General features: G+C 37.7%; 1 protein-coding gene across 1 annotated transcript in view; it reads left to right on the top strand.

Annotated features, from left to right (window-relative positions):
• The window catches only part of SMC6 (Structural maintenance of chromosomes 6), a 594,918-nt gene that overhangs the window by 58,219 nt on the left and 514,379 nt on the right, over positions 1-22,320 (top strand). Inside the window, exon 5 of the mRNA XM_090398426.1 lies at positions 18,741-18,802. Coding sequence (XP_090254552.1) covers positions 18,741-18,802 — 62 coding nt within the window. The remainder of the gene's footprint in view (positions 1-18,740; positions 18,803-22,320) is intronic.

Genomic DNA, 22,320 nt, shown 5'->3' with positions numbered 1-22,320 from the left:
AACCCATTTCAACAAAAACTCTGCACCAGGAATTAAACGGAGTTGGATATCACAGTCGTGTTGCCTTACACAAGCCTTTGGTCACTCCCATTAATGCATGTCTTCACATGCAATGATCACAGGCAGTGGACTACACAACAGTGAAGAGATGTGATATGGTCCCATAAATCCATGTTTACACTTTTTGCTGCAAATGGATGAGTACAGGTGTCAGCCAATGTAAGCTTAATAGCCAGAGTGCTTGTTTCCGACTGTGAAAGGTTTTGGTTGTTCTGTAATCATCTAGGGTGCATTCTCATGGCATGGTTGGACCCACTTTTTATATTGAGAAGCGAAGTGGATGGCTGCATATTATCTTTCAAACATAAGTGATTGTCTTCATCTTATGTTGACACACTTTTCTCCTATGCAGCCAGCGATGTTTCAACAGGATAATGCTCCCATTCATCGAGCACATGTGGTCACCCAGTAGTTTACGAAACATGACAGTGAGGTGTGCTGTCTGCCATGGCTATTCCAATTGCCTGACTTAAATCCTACTGAACATTTATGGACATTTTGGAGTGAGCTCTTAGGCAACATTTTCCACCTGCAAAAAACAAAGACGAATTGATCCAGTTTCTCTGTCACATGAATGGTGTAAAATTCCTCTTGTTGAGTTCCAAGCACTGATAGAGTCTCTCCCTCGAAGAATACGGGCTGTACTAGATGTCCACAGCAGACCAATGCCATATTAATCAAAATGTATCACTGTTTCCGTCCATTTTTTTTTTTTTGCCCATTACTGTGTACATTAATTATTAATGTAAGGACTTGTCACCATATGTTCATTTGCTGTTTGCTGATGTTGCAAAGATAGGAAAGGCAATCAGGAATGCTTCTGATATATAGCAGTTTACAGAATGATTTGAGTGAGCTGTAAATGTGGGCAAATAATAATGATTATCATTTCCATGTTACTATGTGTAAAGTTATGCACTTTGGCATGATGAGATTTCCATTGCCACATTATATGTGTGGATTATTCTTGGAGAAACTGATGAGGCTTGGAGTTATGATGGATAGGAATTTGGAGTTCAAAGATCACATGGCAAAACTTGCAAATACAACTTGGAGGATTATTGCAAGAAGCAGATATTGGCATGTAGGGATTAGGAAGTCATCTTGGCTCTTTACAAGGCCTTGATATGACTGCACCTGGACTCCAGTGCACAGATTTGGTCTTCTGGGTTCTGAGAGGATAATAAACAGTTATAAAGATGATATTCAGATTATGCAATGTAGATTATGAAGGCAAATTAAGAGTATGCAAACTGCAGACACTAATAAACAGGAGAAAGAGGGATGATATGACAGAGACTTCTTGATCATGTAACAAAATCGAATGTACTTTTACTTAAAAGCTAAATAATAGAAATTAGGTTTTTATGAACATGAACATTTGACATGAACTGTTCAAGAAATACTTGTGCATAGAAAACCTTAATCCTGCATGACTCCTTTTTCTACTTTGAATTGTCTGTTTTAATTTGATTAAATTTGGCAGTTGCTTTGGTATCTTTATAATAATTTGTAATTAAAGGTTTGCATTTCTGAATTTATTTACTGTCTCTATACATACCTATAGCCGAAGAACCAGTCTACAAATAAATGGCATGAATATCAGTCACATTAAATATGTAGATGTTATTATTATTATTATTGCAGAATCTAGAGTGTAATTGAAAAAAGACAATAAAAATTTTAAATGAAGAGTTCGAAACTTTTGGAATGAAAATCAAAAACTAAAACAATGAAAATAGGAAGAGATGAGCAAAAAATTTCAATAAACTTAGAAAATCATATACTTGAACAAGTAAAGCAGTTTACGTATCTTGGCAGTCTCATTACTCACATTCTCGACAAAACAGAAACAGTAAAATACAGATTTAACAAAGGATGGTCTAATATGAATAAATGAAACAAAATATGGAAAAATAGCAGCCTTTAAAAGATCCTCAAACTAAAATGCTACCTTAATAAGGTAGCATTTTATTATTTTACCTATTTATTATTTATTATTATACCTATGGCAATATATGGAACAGAGATGTAGATTCAATCAGAAAGAAATACATAAGATCAGAGCATTCAAAATGAAATGCTTAAGAAAAATAAATAAGACTCACTGGTCAGAACACAAAACAAATGAGCAAGCCAAACATGAAACACAAATCTAGAGAAAATATCGTAGCTATAATTCTTGAACAACAATAAAGAAGAAATCTGTTGACATTTTTCTTGAAAAGATTGTAAAATTAGTCTTATTACTTATTGAACAGCCCATGTATATTAGAACTTTTCAGAAAGGAGGGGGGGGTGAAGATAAAAATTAAGATTAAAAAAGTGTCGTCTTCAGAGCTCATGGGCAAAAGTTTTGCCCATGAGTTGAGTGATCTATAAGATCATTCGAGATCTCACTCAGTGAGATCTCGAATTTCATATTAAAATTTCATATTAAACTCCTCACCCGAATCATTTGAAGACAGGAAATTCAGTGGTGGCTCCACTCTGTGACCTGCTGCTGAGCAGAACTGGGTAATCACCAAGAAGTCCAGAGATGAACATTATTAAATGTCATCAGTGGGAACAAGACCCAAAGGAGATACCAAATTAATGGATAATGCTTCTGGAACATTGCTTTCTGAAAGAAAAATGTAGATTATGTTTGTTTTGTGAGCACTTGGCTCACAGACTGATTAGCATTATATTTCATACTCCTGCACAGTGTAGTTTTGAGACATTTGTGTCTTGAAGATGAGTTCATCATAGTCCACTGCTGGCAGATTAATGGGTTAGAGTGGGTGGCTGCATTTGCAAAAAAACAGTTTGCAGCTGTTTCACATACAAAGGTTGCAATATCTGGGATCTCTGCTTCTTGTTGAAGCCATGTGTGTTCCTCATGAAGTATTGATCATTGAATGGCGTGTAGATGCACTTATTTTTTTATAATAAGTATATTTTTGGCAATCTGTACATAAGTATAAGTGATCATAATTTTGTATAGGAGCAGCTTGTTTTTACTGCCTGGCTGCATCGGTTTGGTAATGGGTAAAGTTGCTCTATTGCTTTGTTTGCTTTTGAGTAGGTGTGATCTACATAGGACACAAAGTGGAGTCCTTTGTCTAGCTGTGCCCCGGAGTATTTGGTGACTGGCTACCAGTGGATGAGGCTGTCAAACATGATGATCTTGCCTTAGGGGTGTGCCCGATTTCTTGTAAAGAGGACAGTGACACTCTTGTCTGTGTTGACATCAATGCACCATCTCCTGAACCATTGCTCTCATTCTGAGATAGCAGTCTGCAGCTTTTTGGTTACTATTCTTAGCCTTAGAGATTGTGCCAGCTGTTGTGGTAGCCATGTAGGAGGTATCATCCATATAGATGGTAAAGAGTAAAGGTGATAGTAAGGAGCCCTGGGGAACTCCTGTTGCAATTTTGTGTTCAGATGATCTGATTTCCTGTAGTTTCACACTTAGGTTCCACTCCTCAAGATAGGAGCTGATAAGGTTGATAGAAGCAACCCTAATGGAAGTTTAACATTGATTAGTTTAGACCTTGTTGAATGCCTTTGCAACATGAAGGAAGCTAGCACTAGTTGCTGTCTCCTGTTGTGTTCTATGATTCTTGTGGAAGCCAAACTGCTCATTGGGTATGAGTTTTTTTTTTTTTTTTTGTGAATTTTTGCAATTTTGTTAGTATCACTTGTTCAGCAATCTTTCCTAGGCAGGAGAGCAGGCTGATTGGACAGTATTACTGGTTTTCTCAGCTTTTGGGATTAAGATTGTCAGCCTCTTTCCACTATGGCAGAAAGTAATGAAATCTTAGTATCGCATTGCTACAAGTTGCATAATAGCTTTGTTGGGGATAGTTGTTTCATGACCTTGTTGAAAATCCCATTTAGGCCTGGTGCTTTCCTGTTGTTTAGTTTCTTGATTATTTCTCATATTTCAGTGGGTGATATTGTTCAAGTTTCATTTAGGATATTTATGCATTTCAGTATGCAGTGTACACTGCCGTGAATTTTCCTGATGAAATCTAGGTCTGCATTGTTTTTCTAAACTGTTTTTGACATCACGATGGACTAAGCCTCTTTCACCATGGATTGGTGGGAAAGGTTTGTGGTCCATTCTGAGAGTCTCTGTCATCTTATATCGTGAGTGATCCTCTGTGTTTAGGGACAGCAGTTTTGTTTCCTGCTGTTGTTTCCAATGGTTTCTCTCTGTGGTTTCATACTGAATAGTTGGCTCTGTTAACGGTTTGTCAGTCTTCAGGGGTCAGCATCCTGTGATACCAGCACTTGACTCTGTTCTTCTTACAGATAAGATTCTTGATTTCTTCTGGGAGGCTGTCTGTGTTTGAGTGGGGCATTGTGGAGATAGCATCTTGGAGTGCTGTTGTTATTTGTTTTTCCAGTGGAATCATCTCTTTAGATTTGATAGTTGGGAATGAGTCTATGAATTTGAGGAGTGTGTTAGGTAGCTTTCCTCAGTTAATTACTGATAGATGGTCAGGAGTATTTTCCTGTTCTAAGGCTAAGTGGAGTAGTACTGGGTTGTGGTCAGAACTGAGATCATCCATTTTATTTCAGCCTGTATTGGTGAGCAACATTTCGGAATATGCCAATGTCTAAAATGTCGGGAAGTCCTGATTGCTGCAGTATGTGTGGATTCTAGAGGTCCCACCACAACTGTAATATTCCTCATGGCAGCAAAATCATTGAGGATTTTATGGTTCTCAATTAGTGGTTCTGCTATTTTGGGCTGGGTGCTTAAGTTGTTTGCTACTAACACTGCTCAGTTTGTGTCTAGTATCTCCTCTAAGTTAGAGAGGAAAATAGCTGTTTGCTAGTAGAGGTGTGCACAGACTAGATTTCCAGGCTGCCTGCATGGGCTGCTTGGATTTCCATCGATCTCATTGTTAGTGGTTAAGAATTTTTTGTATTTTGATTTTGCTGTGCTCAGTGTTGCATTTGATAAAGATGCCCATGTGCTGCCTCCTCTAGCTTTGGGCCTGTTGTTACTATATAAAATGTAGTTTCTGAGCCTTGGATTGTTGACTGGGTGCAGACGTGTTTTGTTTACCAGGATTAGGTTGACATCATGGCATGTTGTGAATTCTTGACACGTATGCATTTTGTTTTCTAGGCTGTCGACATTCCAGAAAATGATCAAGGTGGAATCTAAGATCTAAGAACAGTCTTCTGTGTTCGTTAACCATAATTTGTCTCACAAACAAGTTTGTGGCTTCTCAACTGGGTTGAATTTGTAATGTCCAGTAAGCGTATCTGCCAGGATGGATGCAACCTTTGCAGTTTTATCGAACCCCTTGGGTTGCTGCTGATCATGTTTTGTTGCTTTTTTTTTAGACGCCACCACTTCTGCATATGAGAAATGTGTCAGTGCAAGTTTTTTACATCTTTGAATTTTTTGAGGGTTGGATGTGGTAGGTTTTTTCCTCTGTCTGTTGTCAGGCTGGGCCTAGGTTGATTTTGCCAGTTTTTTAGCGGTAAGGTATTGTGTTCTCTGCACTCTTTGTGGTTGGCAGGGTGTGGTCTACTGCAGATGGTGCATTTTTCCATCTTTGAATGTTTTGAATTTTTGCATCTTTGAATTTTTTTGAGTCTTGGATGCGGTAGGTTTTTTCTCTGTCCTGTTGTCAGGCTAGGCTAGGTTGGTTTTGCCAGTTTCTTGGAGGACAGGTACTCTGTTCTCTGCACCCTTTGTGGTTGGCAGGGTGTGATCTACTGCAGATGGCATTTTGCCAGTTCTGTTCCCAGTTTTTCACATGTAGTCGTTGCATGATCTTCCCCACACAGTGCAATGAAACTCTGCCTTGCAGCAGTGGCATTGGACGATCTTCAGCATAGAAATTCTGACTTGATAAGCAAGTTGCGGACAGTCATGAGGTCAAAATCTCTTGTGCTGCTCTTTACTGATTTTGACCATACAAGCAGCATTGGCCATTTGTATGCTCTCGGTATGTGGTTTACTTTGATGGGCTGTGGTCTGCGATTCTGGAGGTCAGCTACCACTACTCATTTGTCACTGATACCATGCAGCACCACCTTCAGGTTTTTTATTTTTCAGGGCAAAGGCAATATGGAACTCTTTTTTTTTTTTTTTCATGAATTTGGTGATTGCATGGTGATTCAACCACAGACAGTCACTGACAGTTGAATGCGGATGGCTTTGTTGGTGTTCTTATTGTTGCCAAGCTTTTTTTTTACAGATCTTTAGAGCTCTTAGTCTAAAATATAATTGGTGGTATTCTTTTGATTTTATTGGTCTCTTCTTCCTTGGGCATTTCTGTGTTTTCATTAATTGCTTCCTTGTGCATTTTTTTTGCAGCTGACTTGTTGGAAACTGTCAATGTCTGTTCCTGGTTCTTTTGTGGCCTGCTCCTGTTCTGTTGTTGGCCTGGTGTTGATGTGTTGGGCACATGTTTGGGAAATAGTGCAGCTATTTCTTCTATAGGATTATCTTAGTCATCTCATGCATCTTGAGCACCTGTTCATAGTCCAGGTGCTCCCAGTTCATGAAGTAAGAGAAAAATAAAAGGAAAAAAGATTACTTACCAAATACTTACCTCTATCTGAAGGATTGAAAGTTGATGGAATTATGATCCAAAAACTAATCCAAAAGAGACTCACAATATGATGCAATGCGATGTGAATAAGCAAAGATGACTCACTTAATCTCAAAGTATCAACTTCTGATCATAGCTTGCTTAAGAGATATCAAGGTTGAAGTAATGCAGAAATCATATACTTTCCATATACAAGTAGTGAAAAGGTGTATCACCTTATTATTAAAATATTCTAGATTAGAGATAGATATAGAAATACTTTTCATTTGGTTATAATTGAAATTAAACTTGTGGAGAAATTATAGTCTTGTTTAGTCCTTTATCCAAGTGTAAACAAACAAAATTTGCACATGAAGTGTCTTCAGAACTAGGCTCCTTGTACATAGAGACCAATGATTTCACATTCTTTAGTATTCCATAATGCACAGCACACCGTATAATGCATAGTATTATTTATAATACTATGCATTATACATGTTTCTACTCCAAGACTAGTTTACCTTTGTTGAAGTCATTAGCCTCTGTATACAAGTAGCCTAGTTGTCAAGATACTTCTTCTGCAAACTTTATTTGCTTTACCCCTGAATAAAGGATTAAACAAGAATGTAATTTCTTGGGAGGTTTAATTTAAATTATAACCAAGTGAAAAACTTTATACTACTATCTTTAATCCAGAGCATCTTAACCCTGCGAAGGTCGCGGTCGTAAAAATTGCAGCTTAGGTCGTGTGTATCTCAGAGATACATTCATTATTAGTATATGCTAAAATCCAATAAAATTTCAAAAAAAAAAACACTGCAGATATAATACATGATGGTTTATTTATTTTTAGTTACAATCTAGAAATTATTGAACAAAGAAATAAAGAAAAAAAAACAACTAAACCAATACTATACTGACATCAGAGTTCACGGTATCTCTCAGATACAATTTACTATCAAATATCACTTTCGCATTCGACTATCATTCTCATCATCGGACTCAAGTAACATTCGCTGAATCTCTTCAACATCTGATAGATTCTAGTAGCAAGACTTATACGTTGGTTAGACATAACTGGTAATTAGTTTACGAAATGAACAACGCATATAAAGTATATTAATTAAAGGTAACTTTAATGAATAACTTCTATATTTCGGCAACGTCACATTGCCATCTTCAGGAACATAAAGATATGGTATGTGCACTCAGGAACTAACACAAAGCAAATGAGGAAGAAAGCAAGAAACTAATATTGTTCCTAAAGTCCTAATGGTGCCCTCTTGCGGACTAATTTGGTAGTCTTGGCAGTTGGGCTGAAGTTCTCATAATGAAATATAGAAGTTATTCATTAAAGTTACCTTTAATTAATATACTTTATATGCATTGTTAATTCCGTAAACTAATTACCAGTTATGTCTAACCAACGTATAAGTCTTGCTACTAGAATCATGATCATCCACGGAGATGCAATCGCATGAAAGGCCCGTCAATACGGCAAATTGAGGTTGAAGATATCGAGGCAAATAAATTGTCTGACGTTCCTAAAACGCTGCCGGGATAACAAAGTGATCCCTAATTGTGTCAAATTGAAGCACCGTTTTACTTCCGAGAAAGCTCTATGCATTTATAACCGCACTAGCTTCGCCCTGTTAAGAGAACAAATTACCGCGACGCGCGTTCTCCTTGCCGATGAAAACAAAACCTTACGGGCGCTAGAGGAAGAGCTTTCGAATACACTCAGCCTTGATCTATGGTCTATACTTCATGACATCTCATGCACATCGGCAAGAAAGGAATTCGAAAAAATACGTAGTCGGCACGTGAAAAAATACGAAAACCTGACAAAGACTTCTACTTCCATACCCCAGCCACCACTCAACACTGTAGTCAACCTCTCGTCGGCAATTTTAAAGCTTGAAGCACTCACTACACTTTCACGTGGTCACAATTTCGCCCTAGCGGCTAAAAGGATACCTGCTGAAGAAATCATGATTTAAATAGAGCGTGGAATTCGCAACCTGCCTAACCATATCACCAACAACGTAAGACTGGATGTAGTCAGTGTTCTCACCTAAAGCCAAACCTCCAAAATCCAACTTATCCAAAAACGAATATACAGCACTACAAGAATTGAAAAACAACAAAAAAATAGTAATCACCAAAGCTGATAAGGGAAGTGCCACTGTGGTACTCAATTAAAAAGACTACAAAGGTAAGCTAAATTCTTTAGTACTAGACCGTACTACTTACCTCCCCATTGAATATAATCCGACTAGCTCTCAGATTAGAACTATCCACAGACTCCTTAAGAAAGTCACTTCTTGGCCTGTGGAAGTCACCAACAAACTTAAACCTTATAACTCTAGACCCCCCCCCCCCCGATTATATGGACTCCCAAAAATACATAAACAAAATGTGCCATTGCGTCCCATAGTGGATGGCATTGATTCCCCCACATATAAATTAGCCAAACATTTAGCCAAAACGCTCACACACTACACTGGCAACACACCATCACACATAAAAAAATCAGCCCACTTTAAAGCCAGTATAGAAAACCTCACACTCCAACACACTGACATAATGGTCAGTTTTGACGTCTCCTCCCTGTTCACTAATGTCCCACTCAAAGAAACCCTTGAGCTCATCCAAGCCAAGTTTCCTCCCTATATCTCAGCCCTATTTCAGTTCACAATGAACTCAGGCTATTTCGTTTGGCAAGGAAAGTTCTACAAACAGAGGGGACAGCCATGGGTTCACCACTTTCCCCACCCTTGGCTAATTTCTTTATGGAGACATTTGAAGAGAAAGCCTTAAACTCCGCCCCACAAAAACCCACTATTTGGCTTCATTATGTGGATGATGTGTTTGCTATTTGGCCACATGGCTCAGACACACTCCACTCCTTCCTAACACACTTAAACAACCAACACCCCAGAGTCCAGTTCACCTTAGAAAAAGAGGAAAACAATACCCTCCCCTTCCTAGACACTTTAATCACCTGCCAGCTTGATGGATCTTTGGTTTTCTTTGTTTACAGAAAACCCACCCACACTGGCAGATGCATTCACCAGCAATTCCCCCCCCCCTCACCACGATATGGGGTGATAAAAACACTATATAACAGGGCAAAATTAATCTGCTCAGATGAAAAGGCCCTGACTAATGAACTAAACCACATCCTCAACACTTTCTTAGCCAATGGCTATAACCCCCAAAAAATCCAAAAAATACTAAAACCTGTAAACCACAAGCCCCCCTCCCTCCCTCCACAATAAAGATTACACCAAGTCTATCACCATCCCCTACATCCAGGGCACCTCTGAGAAAATAACCAATATTCTCAAAAAATATGACCTTACTTCCTGTTACAGACCATATAAACAGTTGGCATCCCTTATCCGCTCTACCAAAGACCAACCACTTCCCCTAGACCTACCTGGTGTATACCAGGTCCCTTGCAGCTGCAAATTGTCCTACTTTGGCCAAACAGGCAGAACAACAAATATCAGGATTTCAGAACACCAAGACTACATCCGGTTTCACCAGTACAGCCGCTCTGGGCTGGCAGACCATGCCTTAGATACCCACCATAAAATTCGTTGGAAGAAAACAAAAATAATTCATTGCAGCAAGTTTAAATACGAAAGATTATTCAAAGAATCTTCAGCAGCTCTAAAAAACGTTCCTAACCTCAACAAATTTGGGTGCATGAAACTGCCTCAAATTTGGGAGACTTTCATTATGAGAACTTCAGCCCAACTGCCAAGATTACCAAATTAGCTCGCAAGAGGGCACCATTAGGACTTTAGAAACAAAATTAGTTTCTTACTTTCTTCCTCATTTGCTTTGTTAGTTCCTTAGTGCACATACCATATCTTTATGTTCCTGAAGATGGCAATGTGACATTGCCGAAATATAGAAGTGATTCATTAAAGTTATCTTTAATTAATATACTTTATATGCGTTGTTAATTCCGTAAATTAATTACCAGTTATGTCTAACCAATGTATAAGTCTTACTACTAGAATAATGCCAGAAGCATCAGAAATAAATATAGATGATGAGATCTTATTACTGATGGATATAATGAAGTCAGAATAGGGAAAGCTGTCTGACAGACAGGGATATTACAAAAATAGAATATAATGGATTCAGTTTATTTAGAGAGGAATCAGATCAGATAAGAAATGAAAAGTAGCATTATTAATGATTGCAGAGGAATTAATCCAGCCAGAGTATAAATCTCCAGTGCAAGTGGTGATAGTATGAGTAATCCAGGAAATGAACCTGAGGCTGCTTCATGTGAAATAGAGGGTAATAGGAAGTTTGTACAGTTCACTGTGGAACTGCATAGACAGATAAATCTTATGATTACAAGGATAACTGTAATTATGGGTGATTTCTGCTGTGAGGAGATATAATTCTTGTAGAAAAACTTATACACTTGTTATACATAATTATTAATTGACTTAAGGAATTCACTACGTACAGTAGAATATAAATTAAACTTTAATATATATTTCCAATATTTCAGCAATGTCACGTTGCCATTTTCAAAGGAACTTACAATAAAGACGTGCACACAGGCACTACATACAGTAAATGAGGACGAAGCAGGAAGCTATCATTTCTCCTAAAAGTCCTGATGGTGGCCCCTAGCGGGCTATGTAGGTATTCCTGGCCATTGGGCTGAAGGTCTCATGATGTATGCCTCGCAAATTTAGGGCAGTCTCATGCAACCAAATTTGTTGAGTTTTGGCATGTTTCTTAGGGCTGAGGATGATTTCATGAAAAGTCTTTCAAATTTGAACTTGCTACGGTGTATTCTTGTGGTTTTCTTCCACCGTATTCTGTGATGTGTATACAGAGCATGGTCTGCAAGACCAGAGTGGATATACTGGTGAAAACAAATGTAATCCTTGTGTTCTGATATTCGCTGTCCTGCCTGTTTGGCCAAAGTAGGACAGCTTACAGCTGCAAGGGACCTGGTATCACCAGATAGGTCTATGGGAAGTGGTTGGTCTTTAGTGGAGCACATAAGGGATGCCAATTTTCTATATGGTCTGTAACAAGAGGTCAAGTCATGTTTTCTTAAGATTTTGGTAATTTTTTCTGAGGTGCCTCGGATGTAGAGAATGGTGATGGATTTAGAGCAATCCTTGTTGTAAAAGGGGGGAAGGTTGTGGTTTACTGGTTTAATTTTTTTTTGGGGGGGGTAGCCATTGGCTGAGAAAGTGTTGAGGATGTGATTTAGTTCAGTGGTTAGTGCGCATTGTCATTTGAACAGATTAGTTTAGCCCTGTTGTACAGTGTCTTAATATCTCCATATTGTAGTGGGGGGGGGGGGTGAATTGTTGGTGAATGTACCTGCCTGTATGGGTGGGTTTTCTATAAACAGAGAAAACCAAGGTTCCATCAGGCTGGCGGGTGACTAGTGTGTCTAGGAAAGGGAGGCTGCTGTTTTCCTCTTTCTCCAGGGTGAACTTGATTCTGGGGTGTTGGTTGTTTAAGTGTGTTAAGAAGGAGTGGAGCGTGTCAGAGCCATGTGGCCAAATAGCGAACACATCATCTATGTAGCGAAGCCATATGGTTGGTTTTTGCGGGGCAGAGTTTAAGTCTTCCTCTTCAAAAAGTCTCCATAAAGAAGTTGGCCAATGGTGGATATAGTGCTGAACTCATAGCTGTCCCCTCTATTTGTTTGTAGAATTTTCCCTGCCAAACAAAATAGCCTGAGTTCATTGTGAACTGAAATAGGGCTGCGATACCAGGAGGAAATTTAGCTTGGATTGGCTCTAATGTTGCTTTGAGTGGGACATTTGTGAATAAGGAGAAGACGTCAAAACTGACCATTACATCAGTATGTTGGAGTGTAAGGTTTTCTATGCTGGCTTTGAAGTGGGCTGAGTTTTTTTATGTGTGATGGTGTGTGGCCAGTATAGTGTGTGTGTGTAATTTGGCCAAATGTTTAGCTAATTTGTATGTGGGCTAATCGATGCCATCCACTATGGGACGTAATGGCACATTTTCTTTATGGAATTTTGGGAGTCCATATATACGAGGGGGGGGTATAGAGTTAAACGGTTTTAATTTGTCTTTAACATCCACAGGCCAAGAAATGACCTTCTTAAGGAGCCTATGGAGTTTTCTAATTTGTGAATTGGTGGGATTGTATTCAATGGGGAGGTAAGTAGCACGATCTAATAATTGAGCATTAAGCTTACCTCTGTAGTCCGCTTGGTTGAGTACTATGGTGGCATTCCCCTTATCCACTCTGATGATTACTATTTCTTTGTTTTTCTTCAATTCCTGCAGAGCTTTATATTCACTATTGAATATGTTGGTTTTTGGTGGTCTTTGGTGAGAACACAAGCTACATCCAGTCTAACATTGTTGGCGATGTAGTATGGAAGGTGGCGGATCCTGCGTTCGATCTGGATCATTATATCCTTTGCCGGTATTTTCCTGGGAGCAATGGCAAAGTTGTGGCCACGTGATAGTGCGATGAGTGCTGTAGGCTTCAATGTAACTAAAGAAAGGTTGACTACAGTGTTGATTGGGTAAACCAAAACTCGACCTCCGAAGTTTTGGTCCTTTTTTAATTTCTCAAATTTCTTGATATGTCGACACCCTTTTTTTTTTTTTTTTTCACATTCTTTATCTACCGCAGTGCATGAGAGATGTCATATAAAATAGACCAAAGCTTGTGATTTAATGTATTGGAAAGCTCTTCTTCAAGCGCCTGAATAGCTTTGTTTGGGTCAGCTAGGAGAACTCCCGTGGCGGCCATTTGTTCCCGTAGCAGAACATAGCTGGCGTGGTTATAAATTCGGAGAGCCTTTTGTGAAAACAAACGGTGCTTGAATTTCTCACAATTTGGGATTACCTGATTATCCCGGCAGCGTTTTAGGAAGGTCAGACGATTCAGTTGTCTTGATAACTTCAGCTTCATTTTACCGTATTGGCTGGCCTTGCGTGCGATGGAATCTCCATGGATGATAGTAATTCTTGTAGAAAGGCTTATACGCTGGTTATACATAATTATTAATTAACTTAAGGAATTCACAATGTACAGTAAAATATAAATTAAATTAAACTTACCATTTTCAAAGGAACTTACAATAAAGACAACGTGCACAAAGGCACTACATACAGTAAATTTGCACGAAATAGGAAGCTATCATTTCTCCTAAAAGATCTGATGGTGTCCCCTAGCGGGCTATGCAGGTATTCTTGGCCGTTGTGCTGAAGGTCACATGATATATGTCTCCCAAATTTGGAGCAGTCTCATGCAACCAAATTTGTTGAGATTTGGCATGTTTCTTAGGGCTGAGACTGATTCCATGAAAAGTCTTTCAAACTTGAACTTGCTACGATGTATTATTGTGACTTTCTTCCACCGTATTCTGTGGTGTGTATCCAGAGCATGGTCTGCAAGGCCAGAGTGTCTATACTGGTGAAAAACGGATGTAGTCCTTGTGTTCTGAAATTCTGATATTCACTGTCCTGCCTGTTCAGCCAAAGTAGGACAGCTTACAGCTGCAAGGGACTTGGTATACACCAGGTAGGTTTAGGGCATAGATGGCGAACCTATGGCACTCTCGAGAATTTTGCTGTACATCAACGATTTACAGGTGATATCCTTTTATACACGTATAAATTATTCAACCTTTTTTTTAATTGTTGCAATTAAAAAATTGCAATCGATAAATTGGTAAATTTACCAATTTATCGATTGGTAAATTGGTAAATACAAGTTAAATTTTGTTTTACACAAGAGAGGAGCTATGAAGATGTGTATATGATTGGTGCGGTATTAACGAAAGGTCGTGCGACCCAAAGACAACCTACAGTTGTTGAGGTGAAATGCTAATTCTCTTCAACCGAATTCCATAACATGTGAAACTGTCATGACAACATTCACTATATATTTCTTAGTTTTAACACATTCACAGCAGGGTGTCGTTTATTGTTCTGAACAGAACTTCTCTTTATTGGTGGGCTCAACTCACACAAAGTTTCAACCTTGTAGCAATGAAGTTTGAATTTCATTGCTACTTATTTGAGTTTGAGCTGGCACAGGAACTCACACATGCATTATACGGCATATTGCAATTCGTGGTAGAATTTTATTTGAAGTTAGGCTTTGTGATCTGTCATAATGACGTGGAGAATTTCAAATGAAACACTTATTTCATGTAATTGAAAAATTGGACAAGGGTTTTTAGTTAGAACATGTGTTTCCGATGCAACATATGGTTTTGCTTGAGTCCATACAGTTTAGTTTCTGTGAGAAGGGACATGTGATTCATTAGTTAGTGCTGTTTTTATTCCAGCTGTCTATACTTGCACTGTTTGTTGAGAAATATATTACACAGACTGCAAAGGCCTCAGTACTTTAATCAGGGATACAATAAAACTAGTTGGTTTTTCTTACATCTGCAGTATAATGACTATTGGGGAGGTCATGTTGTTAATTGCAAGGAGCGAGTTACTATCACCTCAACGTGAACATGCTTAAATATTTTTCGTGTGCGAGGTATATGCAAAACTTTTTAATGTCTTTTTTCGTAAAGTAAAATCAGGGGTGCCATTTAGGGCGAGTTATTTTCGAGTAAATATGGTAAGCGTTTCGTCGAAAGTTGACATCCTTCTGCTGCTTCCCTTGCTCGGCTGACTTCGATGGTGAGTTACAATGCACAAATATTTTTCTCATTACTGTTTTTTTTTTTTTTTTCCAAATTAAATTGAAAATCAATTTAATAATACAATAATCAATTTTACACTGAATAACATTATAAATTTATATATAAATAAATATTATAAAATTATAAATAAACGAATTAAGTTAGATTAATTTTGTATTAATTTTTCCCCTATTAAAAATTGCCCGGCAAGTTACCAAATCAATTGGTAAATTTTTGGCACATGCCGGCATGTCAGCAACTTGATTTGTAAATTTTTGGCATGCACACCTAAAAAGGTTCGCCACCACTGGTCTAGGGGAACTGTTACAGACTTGTTACAGACTATATAGAAAAAAATTGCCATCCGTTATCCGCTCCACTAAAGACCAACCACTTCCCCTAGACCTGGTGTATAACAGGTCGAATTTATAACCACGCCAGCTATGCTCTGCTACGGGAACAAATGACCGCCAAGGGAGTTCTCCTACCAACCCAAAGAAAGTTATTTAGGCATTTGAAGAAGAACTTTCCAATACCTTAAATCACGAGCTTTAGTCTATTTTATATGAGGTCTCGTGCACTGCGGCAAATAAAGAATTTGAAAAAAATATGGGGTCAACATATCAAGAAATTTGAGAAATTAAAAAAGAACTCGACCTCCGAACCCAAACTTCCAACCAACACTGTAGTCAACCTTTCTTCAGTTACGTTGAAGCCTGCAGCACTCATTGCACTATCACGTGGCCACAACTTTGTCATTGCTCCCAGGAAAATACCGGCCAAGGATATAATGATCCAGATCGAACGCGGGATCCGCCACCTTCCATACCACATCGCCAATAATATTAGACTGGATGTAGCTTGTGTTCTCACCAAAGCAAGACCAACATATCCAATAGTGAATATAAAGCTCTGCAGGAATTGAAGAAAAACAAAGAAATAGTAATCACCAGAGTGGATAAGGGGAACGCCACCATCGTACTCAACCAAACAGACTACAGAGGTTAAGCTTAATGCTCTATTATTAGATCGTGCTACTTACTTCACCATTGAATACAATCCCACGAACTCACAAATTAGAAAACTTCGTAGGCTCCTTAAGATGGTCACTTCTTAGCCTGTGGATATTACTGACAAATTAAAACCATTTAACTCCTTGTCTTGTTCATTGGAACAAGACAAGGAGTTAAATGGTTAGGACTATTACACATGAGGAACTGGCTTTTGTGATCTACTCTTGATGGCATGCTCTGCAAGTCCATACTGTTCAGGTTCATTGGAACAAGAGAAGAGTCCTTCACAAAAGTCGGTTCCTCATGGAACAGCTTTATAAAGAAACATGTGAAACTTTACTTCACTCTCCCAACTTACAGATCTGATGATCTACGTCTATCCCCTTTGTGGGAGATAGTATTTTTTAAATCGGCTAATCTTTCCTAACTTTTTAATTGTATATATTTATATGTTATTATTATTATTATTATTATTATTTTTTAAATCATTTAGGAAACTTAATGACCTTTTTTAGTTATCTTACATGAGCTACTTAGATGGCACCCTTTGGAATTGTTAGTTATTGTTTAATTAGCCTTTTTACATGTACTGAAGATGCCTGTGATACTCAGTCAAAAATTCTACTAATAAATAATATTTTACATGATGTAATTCCATTATGATAATTTTAAGTATTATGTCTACTCACGGTATTTCCTTACTGAAACATAGAAAGGAATGATGTCTGAAACTATAAAGCAGATGATTATATTAACTGAGAAGGCAACTTTAGGCAACTGCCTTAGTATGAGAAACTGCAGAAATCATCATTGCATGAGAATTAGGCAAAGGATAGTTGAAGGAGCTTTATCTAACTGCATTCCCAGAGTTAGGAGAATCAATTGCATGGAAATTAAGTTGATAAATAACACTTTAAAGCAAGAGCTGCATAAGAAACAGAATATTATAGATCCATTATTTTGAGAAGAGTGATGACTAAGCTCAGCAGCACTGTAAAGAGCATGCTAGGAGAGTAATGATCCAAAGAGGCAAAGGAAATCCAAGAGAATTTTTATTGCATTTTTGTAAGTAAAAGAAAGCATGACCATGGAAGAATAAGTATAGTGAATGTCACTGGGAGGAGGGTTTTTGTATTGTTATTGCACAAGAAATAAAGTTGTTAAGTGTTCACTTTAGTAAGATATATATTTCTAGCAGATGCCAAAAATATATATGGATGTTGGGAAGGAACTGGATAAAAGCATAGAGACAGATGAATTAGAAGTATTAAAGGTGTTACAAGAGCTTGACTTAATACAACAGTTGGAATGGATGGAATATTGACATGAGTGCTGAAGCCAACTCCTGAATGTACCAGAGAGTTGGCGGTGCCTGCCCTTTACGTGAATCTGGGGCGTGCAAGATTTATGGGTGGAAGGAGAGCAAGATAATTCCATTATGCAAGGATGGAGATAAGACTGATGCAGTGAATTCTAGATCAGTCAGTATTTCTGATGTATGGACATCAAGGTATTGGAAAAGCTGGTTAAGAATCACATCCAAAGGTGCAGTTGTTAACCATTCTGTCGTAGATAGTACTTAGGATCCATTCTAGATGGTTTTATTAAAGGTAAGTCTCACTTTATCAGTCTGCTATCTAAGACCTACCAGTCCTCCCTTTGAGTTTGTACAACAATCTTCAAAGTGGAATCCTTTTAAATGCAGAGTTAAGTAATGAGAATAGATTCTGTCGATGCATTTGAAATGATTCCACGTTGGAGGTTGTTATATAAACTCAAAGGGAATGGGTCAGCAAAATAGCCTTGTGACATGGCTTGGAGAATTGCTGTCTGACAAGTGTCAGAAAGTGATATATTGTGAAGGAAGGTGACCGGTGATCTACCACAAGGTTCTATACTTGGTCCATTGTTGTTTAACTTGTATATGAATGATATTGGGAAGGGTTTTGAGTGTGATTTTAGTTATTTGCTGATGCGAGTTAGGAAGAGCGATGAGAGACATACCTGATACAGAATTCCTCCATGCTGACATGAACCAAATAATTTTGGCAAATGTTAACGAGTGTATAAATGAAAAAGTGTATAAATGAAGGACAAATGAACTATATCACTGAAAAGCACAAATGAATTGTGCTAATTAGATATAGTAAAATTAACAGATTTCAAACCAAAATTGAATTGGACAGCTTATTGTTTGCACAATAATAAGCTGTACAGAACCCATATAATAAATGGGTTCTGTATCATATCATATGATAAATGGGTTCTGAATGGATTTTAAGGAAATTTATCATATGATAAATTTCGTTAAAATCCATTGACAGAAGAGCAGCTTTATTATAAATGAATGTATTAGGTGCTTATGCTATTACAAAATGCACTTGAAAGAAAATTTCTGGTTCATGTTTAATCCTTTTGCATTTTATTTCCAGGAAATACTATTTCCACAAAAAAGGAGGATCTAAGCCGTCTTTTAGAGCAGTTCAATATCCAGGTATGAATCTTTACAAGAAAGATACATGCAGATATAATATGTATTTTGTATATAACAATTGACTTTGTTAATTATTCATTTTGGTGTAACTGGTTCACTGCTTATTATATCCACCTTTATCTCCAAAAAAAAAAAAAAAAAAAAAAAAAAAAGTTCTTTCTGGAGAGGCAAAGAAAAAAAAATTCTGTTTCAGCATAGTATTTGATTTTTTCAATTACCCTATTTGCCGGCATATAAGATGCACCAGCGTATAGGATGCACCCCTTTTTTTGTATACATTTTTTAGGAAAAAAAACTTTATCACTAAATATTATAATGAATTTACAGTATTTCAAATATAAAGTAATAAATAGGTCTACTTTCAACAAATACCTAATCTAACTAGGAAAGAGTTCCAACCTTTTAATCGTCAAAACCCAGAAATTCATCTCCAGAGCTAAATGAAGAGACACTTGAAACCTCTTCTCGATCAGAATAATTGTCCTCATACAACAAATTCTCCTCTGTACCATCCAGTGCCTTACTAATTCCACACTTCTTAAATGATTTAACCACTGTCTCAGTTTTCACAGCATCCCATGAAGCTTTGACCCAATCACAAACGTGCGAAATGCTAGGTCTCTTCCATCTTCCTGATGGCGTAACCTCAAAATCTGAAGACTGAATCCAACTGTTCCACTTCTTCATAAATCCCTTAAATGGTAATACAGACATCTGAAGGTTGAAGCTGACTAGACTTCCTGGAATTACAGCTAACTGAGTTTTCAATTCCTTGAGTTTATTTGTAACATCGTCTGTTCTGTGAGAACGAAACTGATCCCATATTAGCATGGCAGGCTTCTTCAACAGCCTAGACCAAATTTTATCTCTCCATAACTTCATTCCTCCTCCATCCATCCAGCCTTTTGTGTGAACATGTACAAACACTCCTTTAAGTAGTTTTTCTTTTGGGTAGCGCCTTCCTTTTAAAAATCAATAGTGGCGGCAATTTTGTCCTATCAGCACAGCAGGATAAAACAACCGTGTAGTGAGATTTTTTGTGCCCTGAAGTTTTAATAGTAACACTTTTAGTTCCCTTGAAATCTACAGTTTTGTTTGAGGGCACATCAAAAGTCAACAGAACCTCGTCCATGTTTCCTATTTGCACAAGTTCAAAATTTTCTCGTTTCCTTGTGTTAATGACAAATCAATGAAATTCAATCATTTTTTCTTCATATTCAGCTGGCATATTTGGTGATATTTTTGTTTTAGTCCGCATACATAGCTGGTTTCTCTTCATGAATCTTGAACACCATGATGTTGATCCAGTAAAGTTGGTGATCCCTCTGTTAGTGGCTATCGTTTTCGCTTGATGAATAATAATTTTTAGACACTGAAAGTCCTGCTTTTCTGTGGTCTAAAATTCAATTATTCAGTTCTGCCTCAAGTTCTGGCCATTTTGCAGTTCCACTTCCTAGGTTATATTTACTGTGAGTTGCTTTTTTTAAATCCTCTTCCTGATTCTGCCAAGTTCTTATCATTTTCTCAGTTGCGGGTGGTCCGAAATGGCTCTCTGCAGCCCTGTTTCCATATTCTTTAGCATATGCAATCACATGTAGCTTGTATGCAATATTGTAACAATGCTGACGTTTTTCAGCCATAATTTGCCAAGAAATTTAGAGAAAATTTAACTGCAGAAATTTATCACCGTTCACAACTGCGACAACAATTGGAAAGTTTAAACGAACAGGACACAGCTGTGATCGTCGATGACAGCACATGCGCATCCAGTGAACTCTACGTCAGTGTTTCTCAAAGTGTGGTACACGTACCCCTGGGGGTTCGTGAAAGGTCTTCAGGGGGTCCGTGACAATTTTCGGCTATGCATCATTAACGCATAGAATAAAATTCAATGTATCTGTGAAGTTCGAGATCGTAAAATGTTCCTATTGTATCACTGAATAAGGTACAGAGACATTGCAAGCTGTGCAATATGTTTCTCAACAAACAGTGCAATTAGAGACAACTGGGATAAAAACAGCACTAACTAATGAATCGCATGTCCCCCTCCGAGAGAAAATGCTGTATGACTCGAGCAAAACCATTTGTTGCCGGTGCAGCATATGGTTTTGTTTGAGTGAACGTGTTAAAATGAAGAAATATATAGTGAATGTGTTTCAGATAACATATAAGGAATTCGTTTGAAGAGAATTAGCATTTCAACTCAATTGTTGGCTTGTCTTTGTCATTTAGTAGCACGATCTTTTGTTAATACTGCACCAATGATATGAACATGGATGTCTGAAGTTTGAGAAACACTGCTCTATGTAACTGGAATGTTTTCACACGCACACCGCAAGGAAGCAATAAAGAAATCGCGTAACTCAGAACAGAGAAAATTTCCAGAAATGAAAATAATAAAAAACTGAGTATTGGCGTATAAGATGCGCCCTGTTTTTCAGATCTATTTTCAAAGAAAAAAAGTGCTTCTTATATGCCGACAAATACGGTAATACATAAAACAAATAACAGACAGTGAATTAAAAAAAACTATGAATTTTGAAAGGTTAAAAAATAAAAATTGAAGAACTAAATGATGATGTGCTGGATGTTTTTTGTTGGATTTGTCATTAGTCTAAGACAGAGATAACTTTATATGAGCTTAAAGCATGCTTCACAAATAATGAGATATTAAGTGTGGTTTGGTTGGTTCAAGAAGTGAAAGTAATATGCCAGTAATATGAGAGCTTAATTGCCATGATTAGATAGGGTCTTTGCATGTTTATTATATTAATTGGTTCTTATTGCTAAAGATTCAGAGTCATGTAATTTTGTTTTGTTTTCTTGGTGATTATAATAATGACCATCTAAATCTGAGAAGTGTATTTTAATTGCTTTACTTGTAATGACATTTCAGAGTGGGATTTCTGTTGATATTGTTAGTGTTCTGTTTGTATTTGTTTTTTGTGGTCAATTAAACATAATTTTAAGGAATGAATAGTGGATATGATGTAACAGCTAGGAGCCTCCGTAGCTCAGTCGGTATAGATGAAGCTCTTTGGTCAGAAAGATCTGAGTTCCCGTCAGTGATGAGTGGAACCTTTATCTAGTCTCTGAAAGGTGAGTTAACTGGCCTCATACGGTGGGTTTTTTTCTACCCAGAAACTTGGGTTTTTCGTCTCCCGGAACAGTCAAATCAGCCCCATGAACACACGCATCTACAGACATAGGACACACCAGGAGGCATAAGGCTAACCACCTTATCCTTGGGGGCAGGTATGGTTTGGAACGGCTAAGGACAGCTCCATAACAGGCCACTAGGCCTGATACGTAAAAAAGGAAGATGTAACAGCTATTGCATCCAGATTGACAGTTATATATGTGAACAGCATTATGCCATAGTAATACATCAGTCAACGTTTTTATGGTTTTATGTTTGAGTAATTTTTGTACTTATTATTGTCCTCTACGGTCACATTGTTGTGTCCCATTTTACGATTTTTATTCTATCTAGTAATTTCCTCTTATCTATGTTCTTC

This window comes from Typopeltis vanoorti, chromosome 9 (assembly GCF_054136105.1).
Source record: "Typopeltis vanoorti isolate ZY-2024b chromosome 9, IOZ_Tvanoo_1.0, whole genome shotgun sequence".
NCBI lineage: Eukaryota > Metazoa > Arthropoda > Arachnida > Uropygi > Thelyphonidae > Typopeltis > Typopeltis vanoorti.
The sequence above is the reverse complement of the archived record's forward strand: the minus strand, read 5'-3'. Positions and strand labels throughout refer to the sequence as shown.